We start from the raw sequence: 27653 nt of genomic DNA, 5'->3' as shown, positions 1-27653 counted from the left end.
TATGTTGATAGAATTAACAGGGTATATGCCCTGTGCAATATATAGGGTACATGGTCTATAACAAAACTACGACTACTGGAGGTCACTGATAAAATTCAAGAAAACAAGAAAAAAACTGTAAACAAAAACCCCCATAGCGAACCAAGAAACTCATGTCAAAAGAGTATGGCAGCAATTGTTTTTACTCTTGTACACTTCCATAAAAGCAAAAGTAAAGAAGAAAAAAAATCCCAAACAAAGCCTATGCACCCAAACCAGAAGCAAATTAATGGTCAAATTCAAATGAAATTTATATGAAAGATCTTCAAATCAAGAAACTGTAACTTTTAAGTAGCTACTTGAGAGGTAATCTGCTATGTTAACTTCTCTGGTATGGGAGATTTCACCAGATGGTCGGTAAGACTTGAGGCAACTTAACTTCATACTAAACCTCATAATGTTTGAGTCGCCCTTCGAGGTTTTATGTTACAACCAAAATAAACCTCATAAGGCTTAGCTTGTGTCTTCCTCATGAGGTTTATTTTAGTATGCAATTCTTTCACATTCTCATAAGGTCTAGCTGGTTTTTGTCAAAAAACCATCATTCGGACAATGTTTTACACTGAGTCACTTTAATAATGAACACATTTTAGCTGTACATTTGTGATTGAAAATGCCTTTTTGAAGTACATATACACTCGGGGTATGGATTTTCATAGAAAGATTCTTCAGTTCTGAACCGCCCTCGCCCTCTGATTCCTGGCAGTGGACCTTTTCTTTTCCTTGGAGCTCCTTGCCTGCAGTATTGGAAATTTTCTACATCATAAATTTCTTTCAGCATAAATATAAGCATAACTACATTTGTAATTGGTTTTAGTGGTGCAAACAGTTATAACCAAATAAAGTTACACTAGAAGAAAAATAAATCAAAACACTAAAAAATATCAATGTAATAACATTAACTATAAACAATTTCTAATAATATCATAATAAAATTATTTTTGAATAAATATAATATTTATACATGTATTATAATTTAGAATAAAATTATTAATTTTACATAAATAAATTTATAAAATATATATATTTTATTAAGATATAATTATTCTTATATAAGGTGTACTTATTTGTAATTGTTCCAAATTGGGACTTAATTTTTTTATAATAAATTAGAAATTATTCCTGGATAGAATATTCTTAAATAGAGGGTTTACTGTATCTAATTTAAATAAAAATTGTTGATGATGCACCAAAAATGGATATCTAAATAAAAACAGCATGGTTTCAAGAGATCTGTTGATCCTAGTAAACTTACCTGTTTTCATGCATTCGCTGCACAATTTGAGACAATGCGGTTTCTCTCAGCTGTCCGCTTTCCAGCATGTCAAAAACTTCAACCAGTCCTTTCCTACAAACAAATTTCATGAAATGCTTTAAAAGTACAACCACTTACGAAGAAGTGATCGTTTCCTCCATTTTTGTACAATGGCTTCTTAGGCTAATCAAGCATTTCATAGGGAAACACAACAAATTTCAGTGGCTCCATAAACTGAATCTTTATTGTATTTTGAGTTTAATATATTGGATGAAGAAGAAACTGATAGATAATGAAATTATGATAGTATCAAAGCTTTTCTAAGTTCAACAGGCACTAATGTAAAAAAGTGAATCAGGGCTAAAGGCCAGGAAGCACATTAGAAACTTGGAATTGGACCTTCATTTTCAATTTCAACCAGTAAAATGACAGAACTCAAAAACTTGAGTTTTTCTTTTTTTTTTTAAGGAAAAGGAAAATGATAGAATAATTACCAATACACAATAATAATTGTCTATAATTACCTATCGGGGGATATTGTCTTGCGGTACCCTAAGAATCTGCGATGCCCCTCAACAGCTCTTGCCATGTTACCAGAGTATGATGGAACAAACACATCACTTTCTATAGAAATAATGTAATCAAGAGCAGCACTCTGAGATGCGTGGTTAGCAAATGCTTTCAACTCTTTCTGAGTAGCAAGTGTTTCCTGTTACCAAAATAAATGAATTGAATTGATTGTACCCTAAGCGAAAGGTAGCTCTGCGAAGCTACTTTTCCATGACAAAAAAAGAGCAAAATCACTGACCGACCTTGAAAACTATGTTCGGAAAACGAGATTTGAGCTCCAAAAGATGAGTATCACCCCCATAGATTTCCCCAGCAGCAATATAAATTAGTGTTGATGGCGGATAGCCAAGAGCTCGAAGAAATATCCCCACCTCCTTGGGAGTTAATGGACAATAGCCTCCTGCTCTTTGCTCAGTTGAGTTTATCCTTTTCACTTTCCAGTGGTTTGTGTTTTCCCTAGAAAATATCATTATAAATAATTGATAAACTTAAAACAAATGCCACATACAGAAAACTTAATCACCAAATTTGCTTGTTCAAAATAGAGAAAAGAATAATAACACAGCATCCTATAAAAGATTTTTTTTTTCACTTACATAAATGAATAAAATATAGTAATTTGAATTTTCACAACATCTTGCTTTGGAAGGTTTTAATATTTTAATTTTTCTACAAATTATTTTTTATGAAGATTTTAATAATACTTAACCTTAAGTTTTCATCCATGTCCTGATCATACTATTGTTCAGATTTAAAAAACTAAAATAGGTTAAAAGGAATTTGAAAGGCCTAACAATATCACAAAATATCCAAAAAAAAAAAAAATCACAAAATACAGGAACAGGATCACAATTTATGAAGAATTCGCAAGCACAATAACACATAAAAACTTGTGGAGCACACTGTTGGCAAGAGTATGTTGTGATTTTATTTTAGTTAATTTGTCACGGTGTAGCAGAAGGAAACATAGGCATAGGTATTGCAGGTTTCACAACAAGCCAAGAAACATGAGCAGATCAATATCTATTAAATATGCATGTCAATTTCTTAACACAAAATTTTCAACATCGTTTAGAATAATAGAGAATAATATTGTATCAGAGAAGTTCTTGAAACAAAAATATTAACAAAATTGAAATGCTTTGATTTCCCGACATTAATAACTTAAGCTATGATGAGTTTTTTGTTGATATGAAACAGAAAACTGTAGTTATTAGAAATTTGTCTTCTTTCCCTCAAAAAAAAAACCTTTAAAAAGGTGGCCAGAAATGCAAATGATGCAAGACAAGGTGTCCACACAGCTTAAGGGGAAAAAAATGGCCCATACTGACTGGATAACAAAGAGTAATCCTTAAAATAATTTGACAAACAATACTGAACTCCTTCACCAACCAATGGCACAATTAGAGAAAAAGATGACAATGAACATACAAAATCAGCACTAGCATCCCTTCTGCAAAGAAAGGACCAGCTACATGACACAGACACGACTGTACATATTCTTCAGAAAATGGCCTCACACTTATTTTCCTAAACTTGTGAAGAATAGACTTTGCCCTTTCCTCTCTTTATCCGCAAATAAAGTTAAAAGAGCTCGCCTCTATCGAGCAGCATAGACATACACTAAATAGATCTTCTTACCTCATTATTCTGAGCTCTTCGGATTCAGCATCAATTAAACCATACGTACATCCAGTGAAGGATAACATGTCTTTCTCATATCTCAGATGTAGAGCAATGTATCTCTCTCCCCGCGATCTGAGCCGCTCCACCAGCTTCTGTGGTGTCACCGTCATGCATGCTCAGAACCTAATGTAACAGGAATCCCCATAGGAGACCTCTTAAATGCACCAATACTAAAAGCGAAAACATGTTTGGGAAGGTGGAGATTAAGTTATCATGGATAGTGTATCGGAGATATGTTGTAAGGTTCATATTATATTATCTAAAGATTTTTGGGGAAAAGAAAACTGCCATTACTGCTAAAGTTTAAGTTTGACCAACCTTAACTAATAAATTTCCATATATTTTCTAAATAAGAGAAGTGGAAATTGAGAGTTAAAATGTATTCATTGAGCATGAGTTAATGTGAGAAAACCAAAGAAATCATTCAAACCTTTCCTAGGTTCTCTATTGGGGGAGCAAAGCGGAGAGCTTGATATAGAGCTCGACACCTCAACCTTTGAATATCCAGAGGTAAATCATTGTTTGCAAGGCGAGAATCTGACTTTGCAACATGAAGAACCTACAAAAAAAAATATCTGATAAGTACACTAATTAGGCATTCAACATTTTAACTAATACTCCAATCATGCAAATCAAACAATTTGAGCCTGACATTTAAAAGCCCCCAACCAAAAAAACAACTAGCCGACAATACTCAATCTTGTTCTTTTCAAAAAGCATAAAACTACAATAGGAGAAAATTTAAAGCCACAAATCAACTTTAGGTAGGCCTGGCAAGCAAACAAGTCAGACTTATTCAATTATATATATATATATATATATATTATCATCCTTCAATGGAATAAAAAGTAACATGGTAGATTTGACACGTTCAAAAGACAATTTTCATTTGATTATGATTTTGGCATTGAACCCCATTATTGATCATAAATATGTAGTTTGTCATCATTTTAGGCAATGAACACATCTTCCCCTCTTCCTAGTAGGCCAACAACTGGTAATCTATTCCAATGGTTAGATCTAATCAACATAGTAACATACCCAAGTATATTTAAAGCTGGGCTAAATTCGTTGTATTACTTTAGCTACCAACGTTTTAACTTACATGGTAGACTACCATTAAGTATACAATTGATGCAGCAATATCCCATGAGTCAAAAACTGTTGGTTTTCTTTAAAAATAATTAAGTACTCATTTTAGCAATGTATAATAATCATTTGATCATATCCTTATGTTTGGGTAAATTAAAAAGTAGTAAAAATATACATAAAAATCTATACTTTCTTTTAGGAAATGATATGCACATCTTAACATTTAATAAGAAAAAACAATATAATCAAATGACCAATAGATTATATTAAAATAAGCACACAAAAAATTTCCGTCAAGAAAACTAACATGTTATCACATATGGACTATTGTTCCAACAATTAAATAATTCAGATAGTCTAGTATCTAAGTTAAACCCTTTATGGGACACAGTGACAATAATGGGTACAGCTCAGGGTCAAATACTAAAATTAGATGCCTGTAAATCAGTCAAAATCAGCTTGCAACAGCATCGGCTAAAGCTAAAAGAAGCTAACAAACTGAGCATGCACTCAATAGAACTATACATTCCTAGTTCAACAAAGAAGCCAAAAGATGTTTTCCAGAGGGATTTCCTAAGGTTAAAGAAAGATGCCCATATCACTGACTCATGAACATCGTTAAAGAAATTTGAACACTCTGTTGAAAACTCAAATAATAAGAAGCTGAAAGAATCATGAAAAATGCACTTTTAGTAACATGCCATCCTAGTTTGGTCAAGAAGCTCAACCTGATAGTCTTTCCAGAGCTGTGTCATGTCTTCATAGTAACCAACACTTGACCAGGAGGTGAAATGCTTCCGAGCTCGAGGAGCTGTTTCCAGTTCTTTAGGGAGCTGCTTAACTATCCGAATATCTTTTTTTAAGGTTTCAATAAAATGAAGTTCATCAAATATATCTGAAAACACACTGAGAATTTGGACATTTCAGTATATGAATAAACCAGCTAAAGATGGTATCCAAAGAAAATGTAAGAAATAAAAGAAACCCAAAAATGTCAAACATGAAATAATAACACTTGTTACCTCGAATCATGCCAGAATGACCGTTTATCCAGCTGAGGAATGACTAAAGTTGCATTCATAATGCGTGCCACAGCCACCATGTCTGATATCTGTTAAAAAGGTGTCAATGTAAAATTTGACTAAATATTGAAAAAGAAAATGTTAAATAGATAAAACTGATTCTCAATATAGAATCAAGAAGCAAACCCACATGCGTGTTTTTTATTAAAAAAAAAAACCAACTTCAAGAGGTCAACAAAATGTAATGTGCAAATCCCACATATGGAGATGAAAAAAATAATAAAATAAAAGGAATTAATCGATCTCATCAACTTACACCAGTGCGCATCTGATTCAGTCCTCCATTACTTCTCACAGTTATGTAGCGTTCTGAACCTACAGCCGCTGACATTGTAAAATGTTTGTATTGTAGCTGATCAGAAACGTACATTTTGGGAATATAGCATAATTTGCTGTTGACTATCTGACGTGCAAAAGACTAAGTGATAGGTTTATGTGCATGTATCTCTAAGATGTGTGCCTACACTGAACTTACAATAAACATGCTCAAAGAAAATTGAGAACAGTATTCTGTACCAAACTACCTTTATTTAAAATGATAGTTCTCTTGGTTTTTCTCTATTTCTTCTTTTAACAGGAAAAGGCAAGTAGAATGCTTTTCATCCGAATTCCAAAAGAAATGACACTAAAATAATGTCAACAAAATTTCAAATCTCCTAATACAGGGCTGGCCACTAACTCAGCAAATTTATTACAATATACCATGCTTACCTTTATACTTAGCAGTTGGCTTGATACACGGATGCAAATTATAATTAAATGGAGCATTCCAAAGTTGCTCATCTGACTTGCCATGAGTTGGCAAATCAGCCGTCTTATCCTAAGCAAACGGTAAAGAGAGAAAGTGAGAGACAACCTCATGTACCTCATGTCAAAATGCCTCATAAAGCTCATGAAATGCATTAATATATAATATGCTTTCTCCAAGCACGAAATAGCTATTGAGCCTGCCTCATATACTGTCACAAATTTGTGTTAACTAGTAGCTGTATACCATAAACATATTTTCCTTAATCATGACAAACTATAGCTGATAAGTAAATCTTGTCTTGTCTGAACTTGAAGAAAGGTTTTTTCATTTGTTAATATTGTATAATTTGTCTTTCTTTGAAGACACTACCAATTGAAAAGTTAGTGAATGTAAATGAAGTTGTATAGCTAGCCAAATAACTTGAGAAAAGTATATAAGTATAATAACAAATACAATTCTAGATAATTAACATAAATATATTTCAAGTAAAAGTATAGTTTTTTTCCTTTTTCAGCATTAGCTGCTTCTCCAACTGGATGCACTCCATAGCACCTAATAGCAATTGGGTTTTCACACACCAATTCCTGCCTCAATGTAATTTCCAGTTTGCATAATACAACAAATAACAACATATCTTATCGCCATCTATATCTTTGCAATTATAAATCCAGTCTCTATTAAAATCTCCTATGAATATCTAAACCAGAAATCAGCAGAAACATTCTAACGCAAAAACCCATACCCGAAAAAGCCAGCATAGAAAGAAAGAAAAAATCAAGCCTCAACAACCCCCCACTCCCCTCTCCAAGAGAGAGAGATCGAAGCATGAAATTACAATTAAAGGTTAGAACAGTAAAAGCAAAGCTCAAGTACCTAAAACGAATGAAGGAAAGAAGAAAAAATTGTAAATTTAGCGTACCTGATGGGATTGAGAATTTTTGTTCAAAAAAGGCTGTACGTGTTCATCTTCCAAGGAATTTCTTGTATAAACGAAGAAGACGAAAATGGAGAATGCAAATATGGAGAAAATTTGAAAAGTAATGGCAAAAGGGGTTGATTTTCTTGAGAGGAATCTACCAGTTAAGGAGGTTCTGTAGTGGGAAGAAGAGCCTCTGTTAACCATTTCAGATGCTGCTACAGATCTCTCGCCATTTCATTTCTTTCATAATCGAATTCTATTTTCCCATATTAAAATACTGCATTGGAGTGTGGGGAGGGAGACTATAATTACCTGCGAAAGGGCTCATCTTAGATACCAATAGATCTCCACTTCTAAAACCTAGTCATAAAAAGTGGAAAGTGAAAAAGGGACACTATAATCTCCACTTTTTTTTTTTTTTAAAGGAAAGCGTTCATATATTAGATAAAAGATACTTAGACCTCGCGGTCATTACAAAATAGGTGTTCAAGAATCGAGGTAATAGGAATATCTCGAAACCTCTGGTGGAAAAACGTTCACTTAGCCTACAAAATTACAGTTTCTACTAATATTAGAAAAATTACAACTAATAAACGCGGGAGAGAACTTAATACAAAAAGAGACATAGTTCTCAAGCTCCCACCTGGACTCAGTCCTGTTAAGAGCATTGATAACTACTTTCGAATCACTCTCTACAATAATAAACTTCAAGCCAAGATTCTTCGCTACATCCATCGCAGAGCAGCAAGTCGTCGCTTCTCCACATAGAGCATCAGCAAACAACACTCTAGAAGTATGAACCCATATCACCTTGCCAAAATGATTCCTTGCAACCACATCAGTACACATAGTGTCCAACCCCACTTTAACATCACAATTCAGCTTTATCCAGTCTTGCAGGGGAGGACGCCAGTCAATCGTCAAGCACGGAGGAGAGCAAGGGAACACAAAAGCATGGTGAACTGCAAAAGAAGAGTGAATGTTATCAATACACTTAGTTATATTAAAGAGACAGTTATCATGTACTTTATCATTCCTGATCCGCCAGATAGTGTCAACAGTTAACGAGGCATAAAGGAAGACTTCATCAGAATTGATGCCTTTGTTTTTAAGGTCACTGATGAATTTGACCCAGTCCCACATTCGGATGCCAGTATCACACACAGGAAAAATATCCCAGGGAGAGGACCTCCACAAATGGAAAGCCACATTACAAGATAAGAACAGATGTTCCATAGTTTCATTCTCGGTCCCACACAGAAGGCACAACACCTCCTTAATAGGAAATTTTTTACAGATCACAGAACGCACTGGAAGAGCCCTGGCCAAAATACACCACCAAAGAGTTTTTCAGTCTTTCAAAAAATTTGTTATTCCACAGTCTGTTCCAAAGAGACGGGGCAACCTCACAAAGAGGTGCTCTGTCAAACACTTGGGCAAGATAAGCTGATTTGTTCGAGAACTGTCCATTCCCTTTCAATGTCCAAATCCATTTATCGTTGCCTAGAGCAGATGGATTACCCCCTTTTAAGATATCAGAGACAGTTTCCTTGTTGAAGATACTGTTTAACAAGGGGATATTCTAGCCTCCATTATCTAACATAAGATCAACAACTTTGGTAACCCCAAACGTGGAGGAGCCATTAGTACGAGGGAAGAAATCTTTCCTGTGAGCGATCCAAGGGTCATCCCAAATATTAGTATCTTTCCCGTCCACCACCAACTTACAGGCTCCTTTTTTTAAGATAGAGTTAGATTTAACCACATTTTTCCAAAACCACAAATCAAAATTCTTGGATGTACAATTAAGAATAGGCTTTCCTTATTTTGCTTCCAGGATCCGACAGTAAAAGGATTGGTTTCCTTTTAAAAGGTTCCACCCCCATTTAGCCAAGAAGGTGAGGTTCATTTCTCTCGTTTTACGAAAACCCAACCCCCCTAAAGACTTAGGAAGGCAAAGCTTATTCCAAGCTTTTAGATACAAACCATGGTTACCCTTTTCAGACCCCCACAAGAAATCACGAACCATTCCATCAATCTTAGCCACAAGGCGATTTGAGAGTATGGTCGTTTGCATGGCATACATAAGTAAGAATAGGCGAACGAACTTTTATGAGAGTGGCACGACCTGCTTTAGACAGAGACTTAGCTTTCTAGCCCTGAAGTTTAAACATGAGGTGTTCGATGATGAAATTGAAGTCAGCGTCCTTAATTTTGTCTGGAGCGAAAGAGAGGTAACCCTAAGTATTTGATGTTACCTTCTGGGGACCCAATGCCCAGCACCGACTTAATACCTCTTTCATGCCATTGGAACTATTTTTACTAAAAATAGATCGAGGTTTTGAGTTTATTGACTTGTTGGCTCGACTAAACACAAAACCTCTCAATGCATTGCCAATAACTTTTAGCTTCTTCCAAATTTGCTCTCCCAACCAAGATTAAATCATCTGCAAAGAAAATGTGGGAGAGTATAGGGCCACCCCTGCTTAGTCTAATACCCTTAATAGACCGATTACATTGTGCGTCGATCAAAAGTCTAGACAAAATTTCTGCCGCGCAAATAAACAAGTAAGGAGCAAGGGATCTCCCTGTCGAAGGCCGCAAGAGGGCGTGATGTTACCAAACTGACCACCATTAAGGCAAATATTGAGAGAGGTGGTAGTGATACATTGGGAAATCCAACCTCAAAACTTTTGCGGCGCCCCAAACCCAACAAGCACATGGTCAATAAATTTCTAGCTCAGTTTGTCATATGCTTTCATAAGGTCAATTTTTATGGCAAAACAATCTTCTTTGCCTTTTTTTCTGTTGAAGGAGTGGATAATTTCCTGGATGATGACATTATTGTCCTGAATATTCCTCCCCAGAACAAAAGCAGCTTGGGTAGGACAAATCAGGGAGGGAAGCAGAGGCTTAATTCTATTAGCAATGATTTTAGAAATAACCTTGTACATAATGTTACACAGCAAAATAGGCCTATGGTGATTTGTTCTTTTTCGGGTTTTGGACCTTGGGGATAAGGACAATATTCGTAGTGGTGAAACATGCTCTATTATTGAATGAAAATATTTGTTGGATGGGAAAAATTTCTCCACCAATCTTTTATGTGATTGTAACTTGTATGAATTATATTGACTAATAAAAGAAATAATCTTCCTTTAGGCTATGTTTGAAAGTTAGATTTTAGAGCATCTCTAATGGAGTGCTAAAAAAGTGGTGTATTACTATATTTTAGCACACTTAAGAAAAATACTACTCCAATGGTGTTCTAAAAAGTAGGGCTGTTCAAAAAAAATTTACAAACCGTCCAACCCGAATAAATCGCCCAAACCAAATAAACCGACAAAAGTATAACCCGAATAACTTTACAAAAAATTCAAACCGCCCAAGGAATATATTGGACGGGTTGAATATTATTCTAACATGCCCAAATAACACGAACAAACTGAATAAACCGATTTACATATTTTTACTAAAATTATCTATAATATAATATATAAATTACGTTTAATAGTTAACTTAATTTACATTTAAAGTTTGTATTTTATAGTATTTAATTTGAAATTTAGAATTTATAGTTGATAATTTTGATTGTATTTGAATATTGAAGTTGAAATTTAAAATTTACATATGGGTATATTTTTATTCTATATTTTGAAAAATATTCTTTAATAATTTAATATTTATTCAATTTATATTTATTTTTTAACATTAATTTAAACTATAAATATTTTAATTTTGAAAGACTTGTACTATACATTTATTTTTTCAAATCAATTATTTGAATACCAAAAACTAACAATAATGAAAAAAAATAAAAAATAAAGATCGGTTTAAACAGGTTAACCTGACCAAACCGATGAAAATCATTAGGCGGGTTACACTTTTTTTATTTTTTCATTGGACGGGTTACAAATAAATATTTGCAACCCGATATTTATATTGGGTTGGTAAAAATACACTATAACCCGACCAAACTGACCGATGTACACCCCTACTAAAAAGTGTGCCAAATTTGGCACAAGATATAGCATTGTGCCAAATTTAGCCCACGATAAATTCTATATTTTTTATTTACTATAGTGCCACTAATTATTATGATTCATTGACTTTTACATAATTTATACTATATTACCATTATTTAAGCAATAAAAAATAAAAAATAATGATGTTTGTATATTTTTAATACAATATTAATGATGATCAATATAATTATATTTTTTTTACATCTTTACATTGGAGCACAATTGTAAATAGTAGGCTAAAATATAATACAAACTCAATTTTTGTGCCAAATTTAGCACAAATTTTACATTTTGCATTGAAAATAGTCTCAGTGAAAGAAGAAAAAGATAAAGCAAATGCAAAAAAAATAAAAGTGCTCAGAATTAAAAAAGAATTAATTTTTCATGTTTGGCATGAAAAAACTTATTGAATCAAGTGTTATCTTATACTATTTTTCTCATACTTTTTAACTTTTTTTTTTTTTTTTAAAATTTTTCCATATAATATATCTTTTTTCACATTAGGGGACGGAGATTTGAATTTAAGACCTCCTTAAAAGAAATGTGAAACTACTAAACTACATTACTATATTTATGACCACAAAATAATTAATTTTTCTTTCTTAAGAAAGCCTCTTATAAAAACTAAAATATAATTTCTAAACATAAGGTTAAAGCAGAAAAAAAAAGACCTTGGATAATAAGTTCGTGAGCTTAATCTTACTAAACCGTCGAGGAATGAAAGAAAACTTCCATATCCAAATTTAACTCAGACCTAACTTGTTTTTTTTGAGTGTGAAGCAATGTCAAACTAAAATACCTAACAAACATTAACTTTCTCTTAAAAAGAGGTGAGCCAGCCGCACCTTCCAATACGGCTACCTTCTTCCGACTTCCCCACTAAAATGTAACTTGTAAACATACATAAGGTTAAAGTGAAAAAGAAAAAGTAAAAGAATGTAAAACATTGAAGTTAGGGGAAGTATTTAGAAATTTTAAAATTTGTTTCCAAAACCCACATTTTTGTTCTCTTTGAAAACGGCATAATTGTAATAGTGTTCCAAAAAAAGGGATATAATAGATGCTGGATAATATTTTCCGGCTCCTCCCATTATTTCCACACCGGAAAGGAAAAACAGTAGAAAAGAGCAAGAAAAATACTTTCACAACCACAACAACAGCGTCCTTTAATGGTGGAAAATGAATTCCCAACCATTAACGAGAAGTGATATAATTCAACCACCAAACTGCTTGTTATACCCCTCTAAAACCCCTCTTAATTCCTTTCCGGCATTTTATCGAATACGTCCTAAACGTTGTTTGGGAGCTAAGTTTCAGGCCTATGGTGACATTGCTAAGTTTCTCAACCCAACGAAGCTCAGAATTCGCGCCTGTAAAGCTTCTGTTTCGAGTTCGAACTCGGCTGTAGTGCCCGCGAACGCCGAGGAAGACGTTGAGTCTGCTCAGCTATTCGAGGTTTCTTTCTTTTTTAATTGTAGATAATATCATCAGTTAGGGATAAATTATTGTCGTTTTTATCAGTGCAGTGACATATTTAGCTGGGTATATATACTAATGTGCCGTGTTGCTGGTAAAATGTTTTTTCGAATTTTCAAATGAAATTATGTATGGAAATTGTTATTGTAAAACAAAGTGAAATCGGTTATGTCTCCTGAGATGACTTTTGGGGCTTGGGATATGGTGGTAGGTTGGTAAATAAGGTAAACGAAATAATAATCGGTTGTTGTAAAGATGAAAACTGTTTTACATGAACTTGTTAGAAGGGGTGATTGAATTTGAAAGTTTATAATGTTCGGAGTTGGATTCATTTAAACTGTTTATTCTCCAATAAATTCCAATGGAAGGGTGGGGTGGTTGTACGGAGTGCTGTCTTTTTATGTTCTGAATGAGTTTTGGAGGATTATAATTACTCAATGTGACATTTTTCTTTTCAGATTTACTTGTGTTCTTGTGAAGCATTTAACATTATAAAGTTTGACATTATCTAATATGGGAGCAATCTTATTGACATGACACTTATCTTTTGATGATTCCTTGTCCACTGCTTTGTAGTGATTGAATTATGAGTTTTGCTTCTAGAGTTCTCCCTGTCTATGTGAGCTGTACATTTACAATGTGTTAGCCTCTTACATTATCAAAGAAGTCAAAGAATAATGTTTTGGCATTCACTCCAATTTAGTTATCCCTGTTCTATTCATTCCTTACATTTTTCGCTTCAGTTGTCAATCTTAGTGACAGGATACTAAAACTTTCTTATAACTTGTTTTCTAAGCCCATCTTTTCATCCTTTTTCATTAGATATATATATTTTACATAAACTTGCTGAAAATAATTCTTGTCTGTTCATTAAAATTTTATGCCATTTTTGTAATTAGTTCATTGTTGAATTGAATTTTCTTTCACAGAAATTAAAGGATCTTGAAAGACAACGGATTGATGAATTGGAAGAACTTGATCGCAAAGCAAATGTACAGTTGGAAAGGCAACTTGTGATGGCTTCTTATTGGAGTAGAGTCTTGTTGACTATGCGCGGAAAGTTGAAAGGAACTGAGTGGGATCCTGAAATCTCACACAGGATTGACTTTAGTGATTTTTGGAGGCTTCTTAACTCAAATAACGTGCAATTTATGGAGTATTCAAATTATGGTCAAACAATATCAGGTAAGACGTTTGATCTGCTCATTTCATTTGGGTGTCAACTTTGCCATAGAATATTGCTCTGAAAGTTAGTTCCCTTATTTCTACAGTGATTCTACCTTATTACAAAGATGAGAAAACAGGAGAATCTGAGGTAACTTCGAATAAGGAAATTGTTTTTAGGCGTCATGTAGTTGACCGCATGCCTATTGATTGCTGGAATGAAGTTTGGCAGAAGTTGCACCAGCAGATAGTAAATGTTGATGTTTATAATGTGGACACAGTACCTGCAGAAGTATACACCACTGTTGCAACTGCAGTCATTTGGTCTATGCGGCTTGCCCTTTCTATTGGTTTATATATTTGGATTGATAACTTGACAAGACCAATATATGCAAAGTTGATTCCTAGTGATCTAGGAAAACCAGGCAAAAAAATTAGGCAACCCCTTAAGCGCCGTGCACTTGGATCATTAGGAAAAAGTCGGTAAGTGGAGGATGATTTTCCATTGGCATGTTTTTGACTTTCTCGAGCAGTAGTTGTTGGAAAAATACTCTTTATTCTTTTTACAAGTATTTTCTTCTTCTATTTTTATTTCGGATGGCTGTTTCTATAATTTGTGGGTGGCGACATAGTTTAAATTTGCTTGTTGTTGCAACTTGATATCTAAGGGATGACCAAGAAGGGTAGCTCAAATGGGTGATTTGCTTCCACAAAGTTTGACGTTCAAGTCCTTCTTGGGTACCCACACAACAATTGTTATAGTTTCTTACTCTCCAAATATTGTAGGTTAGGCGGAGAGCCTAGTTTAAAAAACAATAAGCATTATTGGTATTAGGAATATGCAAAATTACATATCAAAAAAATATAAATGTTAAATTTTCTAATGGCAAGTTTATGTATCAAATTTTCATTTTGTATTTGGCCCTTTCATGGTTCGCCAGGCAAAACATTTCTTTGAGGCTATTTTAGAGGGAAAAAAAAATGTGTCTATTAAGAGTGTACTTAGGCTGGTGGAGTGGCTTCTGAATTTAAGCTTAAACTGTATTTTTTTTAGTTCTTATGTATTTATGCTAGATTAGCAAAATATAGTACCTTGCTTCTCTATCTGTTTCAAATTACAACTAGGTTCGTAAGTTACCAATGGTGTACAAAACTAAAGATGAAATATAAATTGTATTGTCTATGGAAATAATTTCTTATCAGAATCATATGGAGCAATCAGTTTGATGTTAATTATTTCAACCAGAGCCTTACATTTTGTTATTAACTCTTACTTTTAAATGTTTCTTGTATGTTCTTTCTTGGCAATGGTAGATCATCATCGTATTCTGGAAAAAGAACGTTATTTATTTATTTTGAAAAGAGATGAATTTGAGATAAAGTTGGTAGCTCAGATAATTTTATTTTTGCTTTCAATCCAGGGCAAAATTTATATCAGCAGAAGAATCTACTGGTATCACCTTCGATGATTTTGCTGGTCAGGAATACATAAAGAGGGAACTTCAGGAAATTGTTAGAATTTTAAAGGATGATGAAGAATTTCAAGATAAGGGCATCTACTGCCCAAAAGGTGTGCTTCTTCATGGTCCTCCTGGAACTGGTAAAACACTGCTAGCGAAAGCTATTGCTGGTGAAGCAGGACTTCCTTTTTTTGCGGCAAATGGCACTGATTTTGTAGAGGTTAGGCCTGATCAACTTATATTATTAATTAAAGTTTATATTATTAAAATAGCATGAAACATGATACTTATGCACTTTTTCTGGGATATATAACAAAATGTTTATCCATATAAGGAGTTTCATGCGAGTTTCATATAAGGAACAAAGCAATTTTCCAAAGGGGGAAGAAACATTGCCTTCAAATTGCATATATTTGAAACATTTTTTTACTAAGCCCTATTTTGCCTTTTTGCAATTTTGATAAGTCACTGCCAGTCATAGATTTGATGAATATATTAAATTTGGGGTTTTTTCTGTAACAAAAAATAAAATTACAAGGTCCTTCGTGATATTTATTGTTATTTTAATTTATTTTCGTGTCACTACAGTTTTCCTCTGCCATAATTGAGGTTCTTAATATATTTTGAGTGAAGATCAGTCTAAGACAAGTGACCTTTTACTATTTGGACATTGTAGAATTTAAAGCAAACTTCTTAACGCTTTAATTTCTCCAGATGTTTGTAGGTGTGGCAGCTTCTCGTGTCAAGGATCTTTTTGCTAGTGCTAGATCATATGCACCATCAATTATATTTATTGATGAGATTGATGCCATTGGTAGCAAACGTGGTGGGCCTGACATTGGTGGGGTAGGTTAATACATACCATTCTTTCCTCAAACCATATTCTTTAATGCCCCATCTTTCTGTTGGTTTACTCCACCTCACAAAATTTAAATAACCTAAAGAAACTTGTATTGGTTTGTTATTTCTTTCTTGTATTTATTTTATGTTTATAATTTCTATGCAAATTAAAATAGAAGTGGAATTTATTCGGGTGGCTCGAGTTTCATTTTGTGTTGCATGTTGTAAGAGGTTTTTGATACATCTCTTGTATGCCTTATGAGCATAGTTGAACCTTTGGTTGGTGATCCTTTAAACTTATGTTGCGAGACAGGTATGTAATGCACAGGGCGAGATACATGCATGGAATGCAAGGTTTATTTATATTTTTATTGTTATTGTATAAGTAGGTCCTTGGATGATCTGTTAGATTCATTGAAAATTAGACTTTTCTATCTGAAAGTCAAAAGGAATCGTGAGAGTTGGGTTGAATGGTTATTCCCTCCTGAAACTCACCTAGCAATTAACTAGAGTTTCTCGCTTCCATCAGTTCAACTGGAGGATAAGTGCATCAGGAGGAAAAAAAATGTGTCCAATGGGCAAGTGTTGAACATACAAGTGTTTGTTGGAGTGTTGAATTTTTTTGTTTTTGAATTAAGTAAATGTTAGGCCTTAGGATAAATAGAAAGGGTACATTGGTCATTGTAATGGGGAGTATAGAGATAGTATATATGAGAGTTTTAGAGGGGTTTTGGGGAGAGAATTATTTGGTTAGAGTGAGCATTAGCTCTTGGGAGAGAGCTGGGTCTCTTGAATACCCAGCAAACTTATTATCTTTATTACTCTAACATCAATATATCAGTTGCTTAATCGTTGTTGGGCTCCATTCTCTCTATTTTGCTTTTATTCATACCAAATTGATAGAAAAATTCCTATCATGTGGTATCAAAGCACGTTGGTCTATGGGGCAAGGTGTGACAAAAATTCGATCGGAGTTTCAGCAAGCTCTGGAACTGATGAAATCAGTTCTTGAGGCTACGATTGGTCCCATCGTGAAACTGTTAGACATGATGATCAATCGAATACAGAAATCCGGCGAGAAAATGGCTTCCCCAACTCTTTGTCAATTAATTTTGGCCAAGTATGCATCCCTTCGTCCACCCTCACGGCGATCCCCACCCTTTGCTCCGTCGCTGGTGGTTGTGAGTCGCAATCGACAAGTCGCAGCTCTAAAAGAAGCTTCGTGCGATTAGAAGAAGAAGGAAATATTGTTGTGAACCCTTTGCTCTTGATAGACACAACTACCAGGGCACATTGTATTTTGATGACATAAGTATTCCAACTTTCACTGTGTTCATTGGATTGGATTTCTGCCACACAAAGAAATATTATTGTGAACTCTTGGCCTAGGAGTATTTGAAAGAGCCAAGGAATTGCAACTTGCTTCAACTTACATTTTAGCACTAGGAATTCTTGTTTCATGTGCAATGACTGGAATCTCTCGTTCTTCATTGTAGTTTCGGATGGCTGGTTGCTTTTGGGTTTGTGACAAATGATCATTTTCAGCTTCATATCGTGAGTGGGTGTTACACATCTTCAATAGCATTCTATATGGGCATGTCATGGCTGTGGCTCACCGAATGCACTTGCTGGCTTGGTTCTTTGATAGAGGACGAGCACAAGTTATAGTTTCAGATTCGTGCTACGACCAGGCGGGTAGTTTCACAGCTACTTGCTGGATTTTTGATAGAGGGCGATGGCCCGAATTCTCATTCCAATGCTTTCTCGCAAATGGTTGGTTTGGACAAACACTGTTGTGGTAGCTTGTTGTTCTTCACCTTGAGGACAAGGTCAAGTTTGGATGGCCGGTATTGTTAGGCCTTAGGATAAATAAAAAGGGTACATTGGTCATTGTAATGGGGAGTATTGAGATAGTATATATATGAGAGTTATAGAGGGGTTTTGGGGAGAGAATTATTCGGTTAAAGTGAGCATTAGCTCTTGGGAGAGAGCTGGGTCTCTCGAATGCCCAACAAACTTGTTCTCTTTATTACTCTAATATCAATATATCAATAGGTACCTTTATTTTACTTTAAAAAAATTGGTTTTTAAGGTTGTTCAGGAACATTGTAACAGCAATTATGTTGTACAACTAGTGGTAAGGTAGGTAAGGGTAGTGGTGGTTTTATGAAATTATTGGATTTATAGAATCTATTTAGAGCCTGACAAAGTTCAGTTTCTTTTCAAAAATAATAAATAAGTAAATAGAGCTTCCAAAGCTTTAAATGACAAGATTAAAATGTGCATAAATATGTTTTAAAGGATCACCTTGAGATTTATCTCCAAGTTCTAACTTGGTACTTGAAAAGCTTCATTTAGTGTGATATAGTTCAAAGTTGATGAGGTACTGGCTGCAAAACCATATTTACTCTGTAAACATACCATGTGGAAAACAATTATAGCTCTTACTTTGTATAATGCTATCTAAAATTGTGATTGATTATTGTATAGGGTGGTGCAGAAAGGGAACAAGGTCTACTTCAGATATTGACAGAGATGGATGGATTTAAAGTTTCTACCTCACAGGTTTATATTCAAATTCTGCTTGGCTTTAATGGAGTTAACTGGTTTTGATTGTTCAATTTGGGTTTGTTAGGTACTGGTAATAGGTGCCACAAATAGACTGGATATTCTTGATCCTGCACTTCTGCGAAAGGGTCGTTTTGACAAGATCATAAGAGTTGGTTTGCCATCTAAGGATGGTAGATTGGCTATTTTGAAGGTTTACTTCTCCTTCCCTTTTTCTTTTTACGCTTTCCCCCTTCCCCATTTTATCTTTCTTTTGTTGGCAGCATTGTTGGTATAGATACCATTTTAGTTTTGTAATTAATACTTTGAGCATGGCAGGTGCACGCTAGAAATAAATATTTCCGTTCTGAGGAGGAGAAGGATGTTCTCCTTCAGGAAATAGCAGAGCTTACTGAAGATTTTACTGGGGCAGAACTGCAGAACATACTGTAAATGCTTAATCCAAATTTTTTTTTCTTATCTGTTCCGCATCAATAGTTAAAAAGGCTTATGCTAATCATTCTAATAACAGTAATGAAGCTGGAATTTTGACTGCAAGGAAAGATTTAGATTTCATTGGTCGAGATGAGCTGCTAGAAGCTTTGAAAAGGGTTAGTAGTGCCTTCCAAGAACATATCACCTACCTGGGCTACCTCATGCCTTCTAAAACTTCTGTGTAGCTGTTTCCTGATATTGTCATTTCTGTTTTGTTTTTGTCTAATCTTTTTTGCAGCAAAAGGGCACATTTGAAACAGGTCAGGAAGATAATACTGAAATCCCAGAGGATCTAAAATTAAGGTTGGCATACAGAGAAGCAGCTGTTGCTGTCCTTGCCTGCTACTTTCCAAATCCTTACCGTCCATTTACCCAGGTCACGGGGCTGCCTTTATTATTCAGTTTCTTAAACTCTTTTTATGCCTAAAACATTGTAATTTTACACCCTTTTCTGTTGTATGCAGACGGATATAAAATCAATTCGTAGTCAGCCAAATATGTGTTATAATGACATTCCGGGCAAGGTCTTCGCAAGAAAATCAGATTATGTGAACTCTATAGTGCGTGCATGTGCTCGTAAGTTACAAAGATAAACTTTGATGACAAAATCATAATGCTGCAGGGGTTTGCCTTTGTTCATTACTTTAACAGTTCCTTCTTTTATTAATTCCTTTTTTTTTTGTCATTACATCTTTGGTTGCATTAATCTAAATATTTGCTTCCTTTAACTTTGGAATCTGTAAATTCTAAATCCAGACCTACTATTATCAGGATCTGAAGTGTTTATAAAATTATTTCTATAGCTATTTTTTCATGTCTAGATTATTGTAAATAAATGTACCATTTCATACTTGGGTAATTCCAGGGCTGGCCCTAAATATAGTGGGCATAGGAAAAAGATTTTTTAGGCTCTTATTTAGAAAAAAATGTGGTATTTTATAAAATCAGTAAAAAAAATATAATCTAAAAGGGAATTTTTTTTTTGGACCCTTGTACTAAGTGGACCTTAGGCACAGGCCTAGCTGCCTATGCCCAAAGCCGGTCAGGGGTAATTCTCAAAAGTATTTGCTTTCATTTGTTCCAAGAAGCTTAGACTTAAGACAATATATATATATATATATATATATATATATATATTTATATATATATTTACTATGTTTGATATTTCTTTGTTATAGTCATGTCTTTAAGATTATGAGAATATTTTTCATCTTATCAACTTCTTGGAAGAAGTTGAGCATCAATCCTAGTTATGATGGTTGTATTATCGTAATACAATAAAAGGCTAATTGGATCATGCAAGTTGGAGGAGACCATTTGTGTCCCCAGTCCTTTAAACAAGAATTACTCCTACCAAGTTTGTTACAAATTTTATTTTACAGATGAAATTTAACTTTCCTGGCGCATTTGTCACTTTCTTTGTTTAGCCAAAGGTTAGGGCTCTTTTGCTGCATGGCTAGGTTAAACTCCTGGAATTAGACTATACACTGGGAAACTTTTTTTAAGGTGATTGTTAAGGGATAAGGTCAGCTAATTGATTTATTGATGGATATTGTAGCCATGGACGCTTAAATAGTTACAAATGGTGGAACAGTTTGAAATTGAATTGCCTGCTGTTTATGTTCTTAATCATTGCCTTATGCATGTCGTTTATTCCTGATTTTGGTGCTTTCAAATGCTTTTTATTTCATATTTGTAATTAATTAATTTTTTTGTAGGTATGTTCTTAAGCTCTGTAATTTCATTTTTTTTTTTAATGTTTTTTAACAATAATGCTTATCAAAGACTAGAGTTCATTGGCTACATTTTTTATTGTAGCAAGAGTTATTGAGGAGGAGATGTTTGGGGTTGACAATCTTTGTTGGATCTCATCGAAGGCAACATTAGAAGCTTCGAGGCTGGCAGAATTTTTAATCCTGCAGACTGGAATGACAGCTTTTGGGAAAGCATTCTACAGGAATCAGAGTGATCTCGTACCCAATGTATGCTTGTGTTTTCCAAGTATTTGAATTTTAGTCCCTGCATTTGTTGATTGGACCATGGTTTAAGAAAGCTATTGAGGCTGATGCCTTGGGGTGAGGTGCTCCAAAAATGCCTCAGAAGCTAAGCCTCAGCAGGCCTCGCTTATGCCTTCGAGGCTATTGCCTCTGAGGCGTGTGAGGGTTAAGCCTCATATTGGTGAAGTCTTTAGGGCTAAAAATTGTATTCAAGAATGACTGATTGGTTTTTCACTTTTTTTTTTTAATTAATTATTTATTTATTTTTTTTTAAAAAAAAGTGTTCTGATTACATGTTTGGCTTTTAAACTTGGTCTGTCTATGCCACAAAAAGTAAAATCCAAATTCCAAATAAATAAGACATCCTTTACCTGCTTCTATTCTCAGTGTCCCATTTGTGTGATGCTATACTTATTTTCTGAAGCTTTCATTTTTAGAAAATCTCAACAGTGATGATAATGATCATGAAAATGAGGATTCCTTAGTCTTTTAAGTTGATTAAGACTTTAAGCTCTACTCTTATGTTATTGATTAGGATTAGGAATTTTTATTTTAAACTTATAAAGAATTTAGTTTGTGCTTTTATGACTTAGAACTAGTAATTTCATAAATTTGAAATTAGCTTTAGAACTTCTGTTATGCAATTATGTGTATTCATATTACATTTATGAAACTTACAACTCAGTTTGCCTTGCTGAGCTAAAGCAAAGCACTTCATTTCCCAATTAAGTTTTTAGATAGGACTATTTCACATAACTAACATTCGTGCCTTGCTCCATTTCAACAGCTTGCAGCTAAGCTTGAAGCACTTAGGGATGAATATATGCGTTATGCTGTTGATAAATGTTCATCTGTGTTGAGGGAGTACCATCTAGCTGCGGAGACAATCACAGGTGACTAGTGTTTATGATTTGTTTATTGTAGTTCCAACCAATACTGGGACAGTGTATACTTTGATCTCTAATTACTTTGCTTGAGTTTACATTATCGAAACTAGATTGACTTTTAGATAACAAATTGTAATGTTTGAATACTTGCCATATCTTTTTATTATGCAGACGTGCTACTTGAAAAGGGAGAAATTGGAGCTGAGGAAATTTGGGATATTTATAAAACGACTGCTCGAATACCCCAGGTAGTTGTCAACATAATTTCTTTTATATAGTTATGAATTACGATTTTTTTCTTCGCACTAAATTGGTTATGAATTACAAAGCTATTTGGTTCAAATGGAAATGTCTTCCCTATTATTCCAAGAATGCAATTTATTTTTCGTAATAGCTTTTCAATACGCATCTTAAATCTTGCTATTATGGGTTACATTGTTCTTTTCCCTGTACCTGACTTGTTCATATGTATCAGTGGATGCATTTTGATGCAGTGTACTAGTTCACTTTTCCAACTCTAATGATATTATGATAAATGATTTTGTAAATTGCCCAGCCGGCTGTGAGTCCAGTGGATGAATATGGAGCCCTAATATATGCAGGGAGATGGGGAATACATGGGGTTTCACTTCCTGGTCGGGTTACATTTGCACCTGGAAATGTTGGATTTGCAACGTTTGGTGCAGCCAGACCTATGGAGGTAATCTGAGACACTATGCTGCTGGGGTTATGCTATATGTTTTTTCTTCAACAATTAATGTGACTGTTTCTTTTTCCTTTTTAATTATTTTACAGACCCAGAAGGTGAATGATGAAACCTGGAAGTTGATAGATGACATTTGGGAAAAAAAGATTGAAGACATGAAAGCTGAAGCTTCAGCAGTGGTTGAAGAAGAAAAACAAAAACCTCAACTTCTAATGGCCAGCCATTTTCTATAAAAGTAAACATCTTTCCCTACTATTTGGAAATTTTATTCTATATTGTTTCCACTATGAAATCAAAGGGAATGCCAAGGAGCAACTGCATATGCTGCTTGAATTGTCTCATGAGAAAGAGAAAAAAGGGCCACCATTTCTTTATTGGGTATACAGTGTGAGGACAAAAAAAAGGCCAAGGGAGGCTTAATATAGTTGGCTGTTAGATTAATTCTAGCTCTTCAGTAGCGTTTAAGTTTCCGGTTACCTGAGTGTAGCTGTGGGATTCATCAATTAACTTGTGCATTGTATTTGATCGGTGAACCTGTAGCTCATCCCACTTTGGGGAAATTTCTCTAATAAGTCTTCACTCTTGCAGATTAACATTTCCTTTCGAGTTTGTTTATAATTAGCTAAAATTTTGTGTTATTCTACTTTTGCAGGCAAAGGATTACTGGATGGTAGATATTTTGAGGATACATGGTATGTTTAATGGTTGGTAGCTCTACAGATTTCTTTACGACTAGATTCCTCGCCATATTATAAATATTTAGGAACTAGAACGCTATAGCAATTGCTATGTACTCAGGAGGAGGGGCTTAATCGACCAAAGAAGTAGAAAGGTAGTTTCTTATTAATTTGTAGCGCACATGAAAGAGAGGGCATGTCGGGGGAGGGGGAGAAATGCAACAACACTTTTCAGCAATTACAGATATAACTTAGAATGAATAAATTAGAGAACAAAGACATACAATGTCAAGTGTTGTATTAGCCTTTTAAAGAATTGGATTAAACTCTGAATGACAAAATGTTGAGATCTAATTCTCCCTGAAGTTTGCGCTGTGGAGGGAACTTGGGCAGTTGACGAGCAATCTCAACGGCAGTCTTTAAATACAGCTCAAACTTATTGACAATTCCATTTTCCTTAGCTTCTACGTTTTTGGATTTTTTGAGTTGTTCGCTCTTCACCTCTGCTGCATTTGTACTATTTGCAAGAGGCCTGCCATGAACATTGCAAGCATTATCCTTGATGAGGCATAAAATTCCCTTGTCTCTGGCAGTCCAACTACCTGTTCTCAAATCAAAGTTATAGAGAGTGAGGAACCGCTGTCCATAAGTAGCTACAAATTCCAATGCTGCCAAAATGAACTCAAATTCCTCATTGGACATAAAATAGGGAAAACTGATTCTTGTCCACCCAGGTTTCACTCCAGCGTAGCCCTATTCATATTAAGGAGAAACACGGTTTAGTTATGCCTTTTGTAACAAGAATATTATCAGAAATGAGAATCCCATGTACTATGTTTATGCATTGATTGTCAATTTTGCAGTTTAGTATTAGTGTAATTTATGGAAAGCAAATTAAGTAGCTATAAACAATAGGGTTTTCAAACTTAATTTTATAGCTGTGCTGTGATTCATGTTGTTATAAAGCATTTAAAAAGTGCTCACCTCTTTTATGGCAGATCTATAGGCATGAGCTTTAGCCTCATCAATTTTGAGCAGACTGTGACCATAGGGTCCTGCACAGGCACAACCGCCACGAGCTTGGATACCGAAGAGGTCATTGAGGAGGGCTGCAACGAAAGCTCCATGAAGAGGCTTACCTCTATTGTTTCCAGTCTCTCCCCACATGTAAAGCCCTTCTTCTCTGCTGTCACTTTGACGCCCATTTTTAAGGTTTGTTGAGTAAGAATTTGTTGTGGAATAAACGAGGAACGACAATATGGCTTGTCGTTTAACACTAGTATTTCCTAATACTTGTATGTTCTTATTCGAAAGAAGCCTCTTTAGTGCTTTTTCTGCATACATATGCTCATATCTCTCAATCACTTCATAACCAATGTATTCTTTCACCCAAAAAGCCAATGCTGCTCTTATTGTTTGTATTATTTGTGGTGTTCCAGCATTTTCTCTTTCTTCAATGTCCTCATTATATATTGTCGCCTGCATTCATGTAGTAATATTACTTTGTTTACTTTATTTCACATCGCTTGTTGTAAGGAAAAAAAAAAATAGAGCTTATTATCACAAGTAGTGACATCGCTTGCTGGACTTCTATGCTATCAACACATTAAACATTTGATACGTGTATGAAGATATTATATAACTATTTCTACCATTTTAACATTTCCTCCCTGATACCTCTTTTCATAATAGAGTAAGCATGATGGTATTGGTATTACACCTCTCTTCATAAAGAGTATTAAGTCCCACGTTTGAAGAAGAAGAAGATGTGGGTGTGTAATTACCTCTTCAGAGAAGCCATTAACGTAAGCAACAGTTCCACCTCCACAAGTTGATGGGGGTGAAGTCCTGAGCTGATATAGGGCCTTGCTCATTAAGAGTATGCCTGGGGTTCCAGGCCCACCAACAAACTTGTGTGGGCTCACAAAAACAGCATCATATCCCTCCATCTCCCCTGATCTCATCTCTATCTCAACATACGGACCACTGCATACAAATATATAGTAATTATATATAAAATAATAACATCAATTGTTTGGTTGGGTGTTAAAAGTGGATCATGTACCTAGCTGCGAAATCAAAGCATGCAAAGCCTCCATACTTGTGAAGAAGTTGGGCAATTGCTCTTGTATCAGAGTAAATCCCAGTGACATTACTACAGGCAGAGAAAGAGCCCAAAATAGGTCTATTTGCATATTTATAAGACTCAAGCTCCAATCTTAAAGCTTCCATATCTAATAGCCCATTTTGGTCTAAACCGATCTCAACTACTTCAGCCAAGCTTTGTCGCCATGAGAGAAGGTTGGAATGGTGCTCAAAAGGTCCAACAAAAACAACCCATTTCTCTTCATTGGTTAGACTCTTCATCACTCTTTCTCTAAGTATGGATGGCACTGTAAGCCCCATAACCTCTTGGAGTCTCTTTATGGCGGCAGTGGTACCTGACCCACAAAACAAGAGGGCATCCTCTTCTCCACCTCCCAAACATTTTTTCACGTAGTTCCCTGCTTCATGAACCATTTTTGTCGTTCGGAGACCCACGTGACTGTCGCACGTGTGTGTGTTCCCTACACACGTATGGTACATATATATTAACATATTATATAGTGGATGAGCTAGTTAGACATATAATATACAATTATACATAATACAAGTGTTCAAACCATTAACAAAGTGTCATATATATATATTAATATTAATTTAGTAAGAAATACAAAATATATCGCTCTTTTGTGATTAAGAATTTAAGATGCCTAATAACAATGTAATTGTAAATATATAAAAGAAGAGGTAGTTAGTAGTGGAAGGGGTGGGGTGGATTGAGTGCGTACGTACCATAGAAAGGAAGAACATTATTGATGATGAAGTTTTCAATGTAGAGAAGAGATCGGCCAGAAGCGGTGTGATCTGCATAAACAATGGTTCGTTTGCCAAAAGGAGAATCATATTCCACTTCATAATTGCCCCCAATGATCTGAGAACGAATCCAAGCTAATCTCACTTCTGCAGCTTCAGACTTGGGTACACCCATTTCCAATGTCCGGAATGACTCCGAACGACTATTACAAAGACCACCATAAGATTTTTTATCATTATTAGGAGAAGGAGAAGAAGAAGAAGAAGGCCTAATTGTTCCAACTCCTATACTCTTTTTACTCTCTAAACGTCGTTCTATTATGGGTTCATCATCATCAAATAAATATTCCATCTTAATATTTTTGGACCAAATTAAAAGAAAATATCAAATGATATGTGGATTGCTGAGTAGTGTAGGAGAAGATTATATTATCAACGAAGACGAAAGAAAAACTTAGTAAGTAGCTTAGTTCGTGAAAATCTGATACTTATACATGTTATTCGGTGGGCTAGTCTCTTGTGTATATATGAATTCATGTGGCGGCTGAGCCTAATATAATACCAGACAATCGGCCATATTAATTAATGGGATTTTCATTTTTCTTTTCTATGGAAGAAAAAAGGGATGTTGTTCGTTTCAATATAACTGGTTTGGATTTTCGACGAGCGCTGTTGGTCTCATATCTATTTTTATATTTTTTAAATTCAATTATATAAAAGTAGACAAAACTGAAAAAGTCTTTAGTCAGGCACCTAATAAGTTGGCTTATAATATAAATTGATTAAATAAGTCCTACCGGGATTGAAATCCACCATTAATTCACAAGCAAAACTGGAAAAGTTTATATATATTCCATGGTATGGTGTCCCTGGATGATTGTTATTCATAAGAAATTTTACGTGGGCAACCACTACACTAGTAATTTTTCATAAGCGATTCTGGTTAAAGTATATGTAATAAATAGATAAACAACAGTCCATATAAATTACAAAACAAAACAATAGGTGTATCATCATTCCTTTAGCCTGTAGTTTAGCTCCCAAATTAAAATCACCTGCTGGTTTAAAAAGCGAATAATTGGACTAAATATAATAATTTATTTATTTACTTTTTTTTTTGGAGAGAAAG

The 27653-nt window shown here is 34.6% G+C and overlaps 3 protein-coding genes across 6 annotated transcripts; 1 reads left to right on the top strand and 2 right to left on the bottom strand.

Moving 5' to 3' along the window:
- Positions 1-116: 116 nt before the first annotated feature.
- Positions 117-7724, bottom strand: LOC115714580 (O-fucosyltransferase 38). 3 transcript variants are annotated; one of them, XM_030643319.2, is made up of 11 exons: positions 7395-7724; positions 6436-6544; positions 5981-6048; positions 5665-5753; positions 5371-5548; positions 3981-4109; positions 3506-3642; positions 2107-2320; positions 1819-2003; positions 1295-1387; positions 117-776 (listed from the first exon to the last, which is right to left on the bottom strand). In XM_030643319.2, exons 1-11 carry the CDS (start codon positions 7596-7598, stop codon positions 629-631), a joined length of 1554 nt encoding a protein of 517 aa, XP_030499179.1. In that variant the 5' UTR covers positions 7599-7724; the 3' UTR covers positions 117-628. The 3 variants fall into 3 exon arrangements, with proteins under 3 accessions (XP_030499179.1, XP_030499180.1, XP_030499181.1); XM_030643320.2 differs by having other exon boundaries at positions 3506-3639; positions 7395-7685; XM_030643321.2 differs by lacking the exon at positions 117-776 and having other exon boundaries at positions 1338-1477; positions 7395-7691.
- A 4433-nt stretch (positions 7725-12157) lies between these two features.
- Positions 12158-25092, top strand: LOC115712140 (probable inactive ATP-dependent zinc metalloprotease FTSHI 4, chloroplastic). Of its 2 annotated transcripts, none has more exons than XM_030640383.2 (18): positions 12158-12874; positions 13825-14080; positions 14167-14542; positions 15481-15739; positions 16234-16365; positions 18850-18924; positions 18995-19120; positions 19246-19355; positions 19439-19517; positions 19640-19777; positions 19866-19977; positions 21220-21383; positions 22186-22291; positions 22457-22533; positions 22842-22985; positions 23081-23226; positions 23644-23683; positions 24667-25092. In XM_030640383.2, exons 1-16 carry the CDS (start codon positions 12599-12601, stop codon positions 23222-23224), a joined length of 2574 nt encoding a protein of 857 aa, XP_030496243.1. In that variant the 5' UTR covers positions 12158-12598; the 3' UTR covers positions 23225-23226; positions 23644-23683; positions 24667-25092. The 2 variants fall into 2 exon arrangements, 1 of the variants encoding a protein (XP_030496243.1); XR_004010794.2 differs by having other exon boundaries at positions 12195-12874; positions 23644-23695.
- On the bottom strand, positions 23816-27338 carry LOC115712141 (uncharacterized). Its single transcript, XM_030640384.2, has 5 exons — positions 26504-27338; positions 25734-26235; positions 25453-25654; positions 24653-25147; positions 23816-24421 (listed from the first exon to the last, which is right to left on the bottom strand). Exons 1-5 carry the CDS (start codon positions 26874-26876, stop codon positions 23990-23992), a joined length of 2004 nt encoding a protein of 667 aa, XP_030496244.2. The 5' UTR covers positions 26877-27338; the 3' UTR covers positions 23816-23989.
- Positions 27339-27653: the final 315 nt, after the last annotated feature.

The sequence above is a fragment of the Cannabis sativa genome, chromosome 4 (genome assembly GCF_029168945.1).
Source record: "Cannabis sativa cultivar Pink pepper isolate KNU-18-1 chromosome 4, ASM2916894v1, whole genome shotgun sequence".
NCBI classification, from domain to species: Eukaryota; Viridiplantae; Streptophyta; class Magnoliopsida; order Rosales; family Cannabaceae; genus Cannabis; species Cannabis sativa.
Note: the sequence above shows the minus strand (reverse complement) of the source record. Positions and strands in the feature narration are given on the sequence as shown.

Excerpts from the sequence above, each read along its gene's own strand:
- LOC115712140 (XM_030640383.2), top strand. The coding sequence starts at position 12,599 with ATGAATTCCCAACCATTAACGAGAAGTGATATAATTCAACCACCAAAC. Across the intron at positions 14,081-14,166 it reads TTATGGTCAAACAATATCAG|TGATTCTACCTTATTACAAA; the intron begins GTAAGACGTTTG and ends TTATTTCTACAG. Across the intron at positions 19,121-19,245 it reads GTAGATTGGCTATTTTGAAG|GTGCACGCTAGAAATAAATA; the intron begins GTTTACTTCTCC and ends TGAGCATGGCAG.
- LOC115712141 (XM_030640384.2), bottom strand. The coding sequence starts at position 26,876 with ATGGAATATTTATTTGATGATGATGAACCCATAATAGAACGACGTTTA. Across the intron at positions 26,236-26,503 it reads TAATGTTCTTCCTTTCTATG|GGAACACACACACGTGCGAC; the intron begins GTACGTACGCAC and ends ATACGTGTGTAG. Across the intron at positions 24,422-24,652 it reads ATAGATCTGCCATAAAAGAG|GGCTACGCTGGAGTGAAACC; the intron begins GTGAGCACTTTT and ends TAATATGAATAG.
- LOC115714580 (XM_030643319.2), bottom strand. The coding sequence starts at position 7,598 with ATGGTTAACAGAGGCTCTTCTTCCCACTACAGAACCTCCTTAACTGGT. Across the intron at positions 5,754-5,980 it reads TGAATCAGATGCGCACTGGT|ATATCAGACATGGTGGCTGT; the intron begins GTAAGTTGATGA and ends CCTTTTTAACAG. Across the intron at positions 3,643-3,980 it reads CAATAGAGAACCTAGGAAAG|AAGCTGGTGGAGCGGCTCAG; the intron begins GTTTGAATGATT and ends GTGACACCACAG.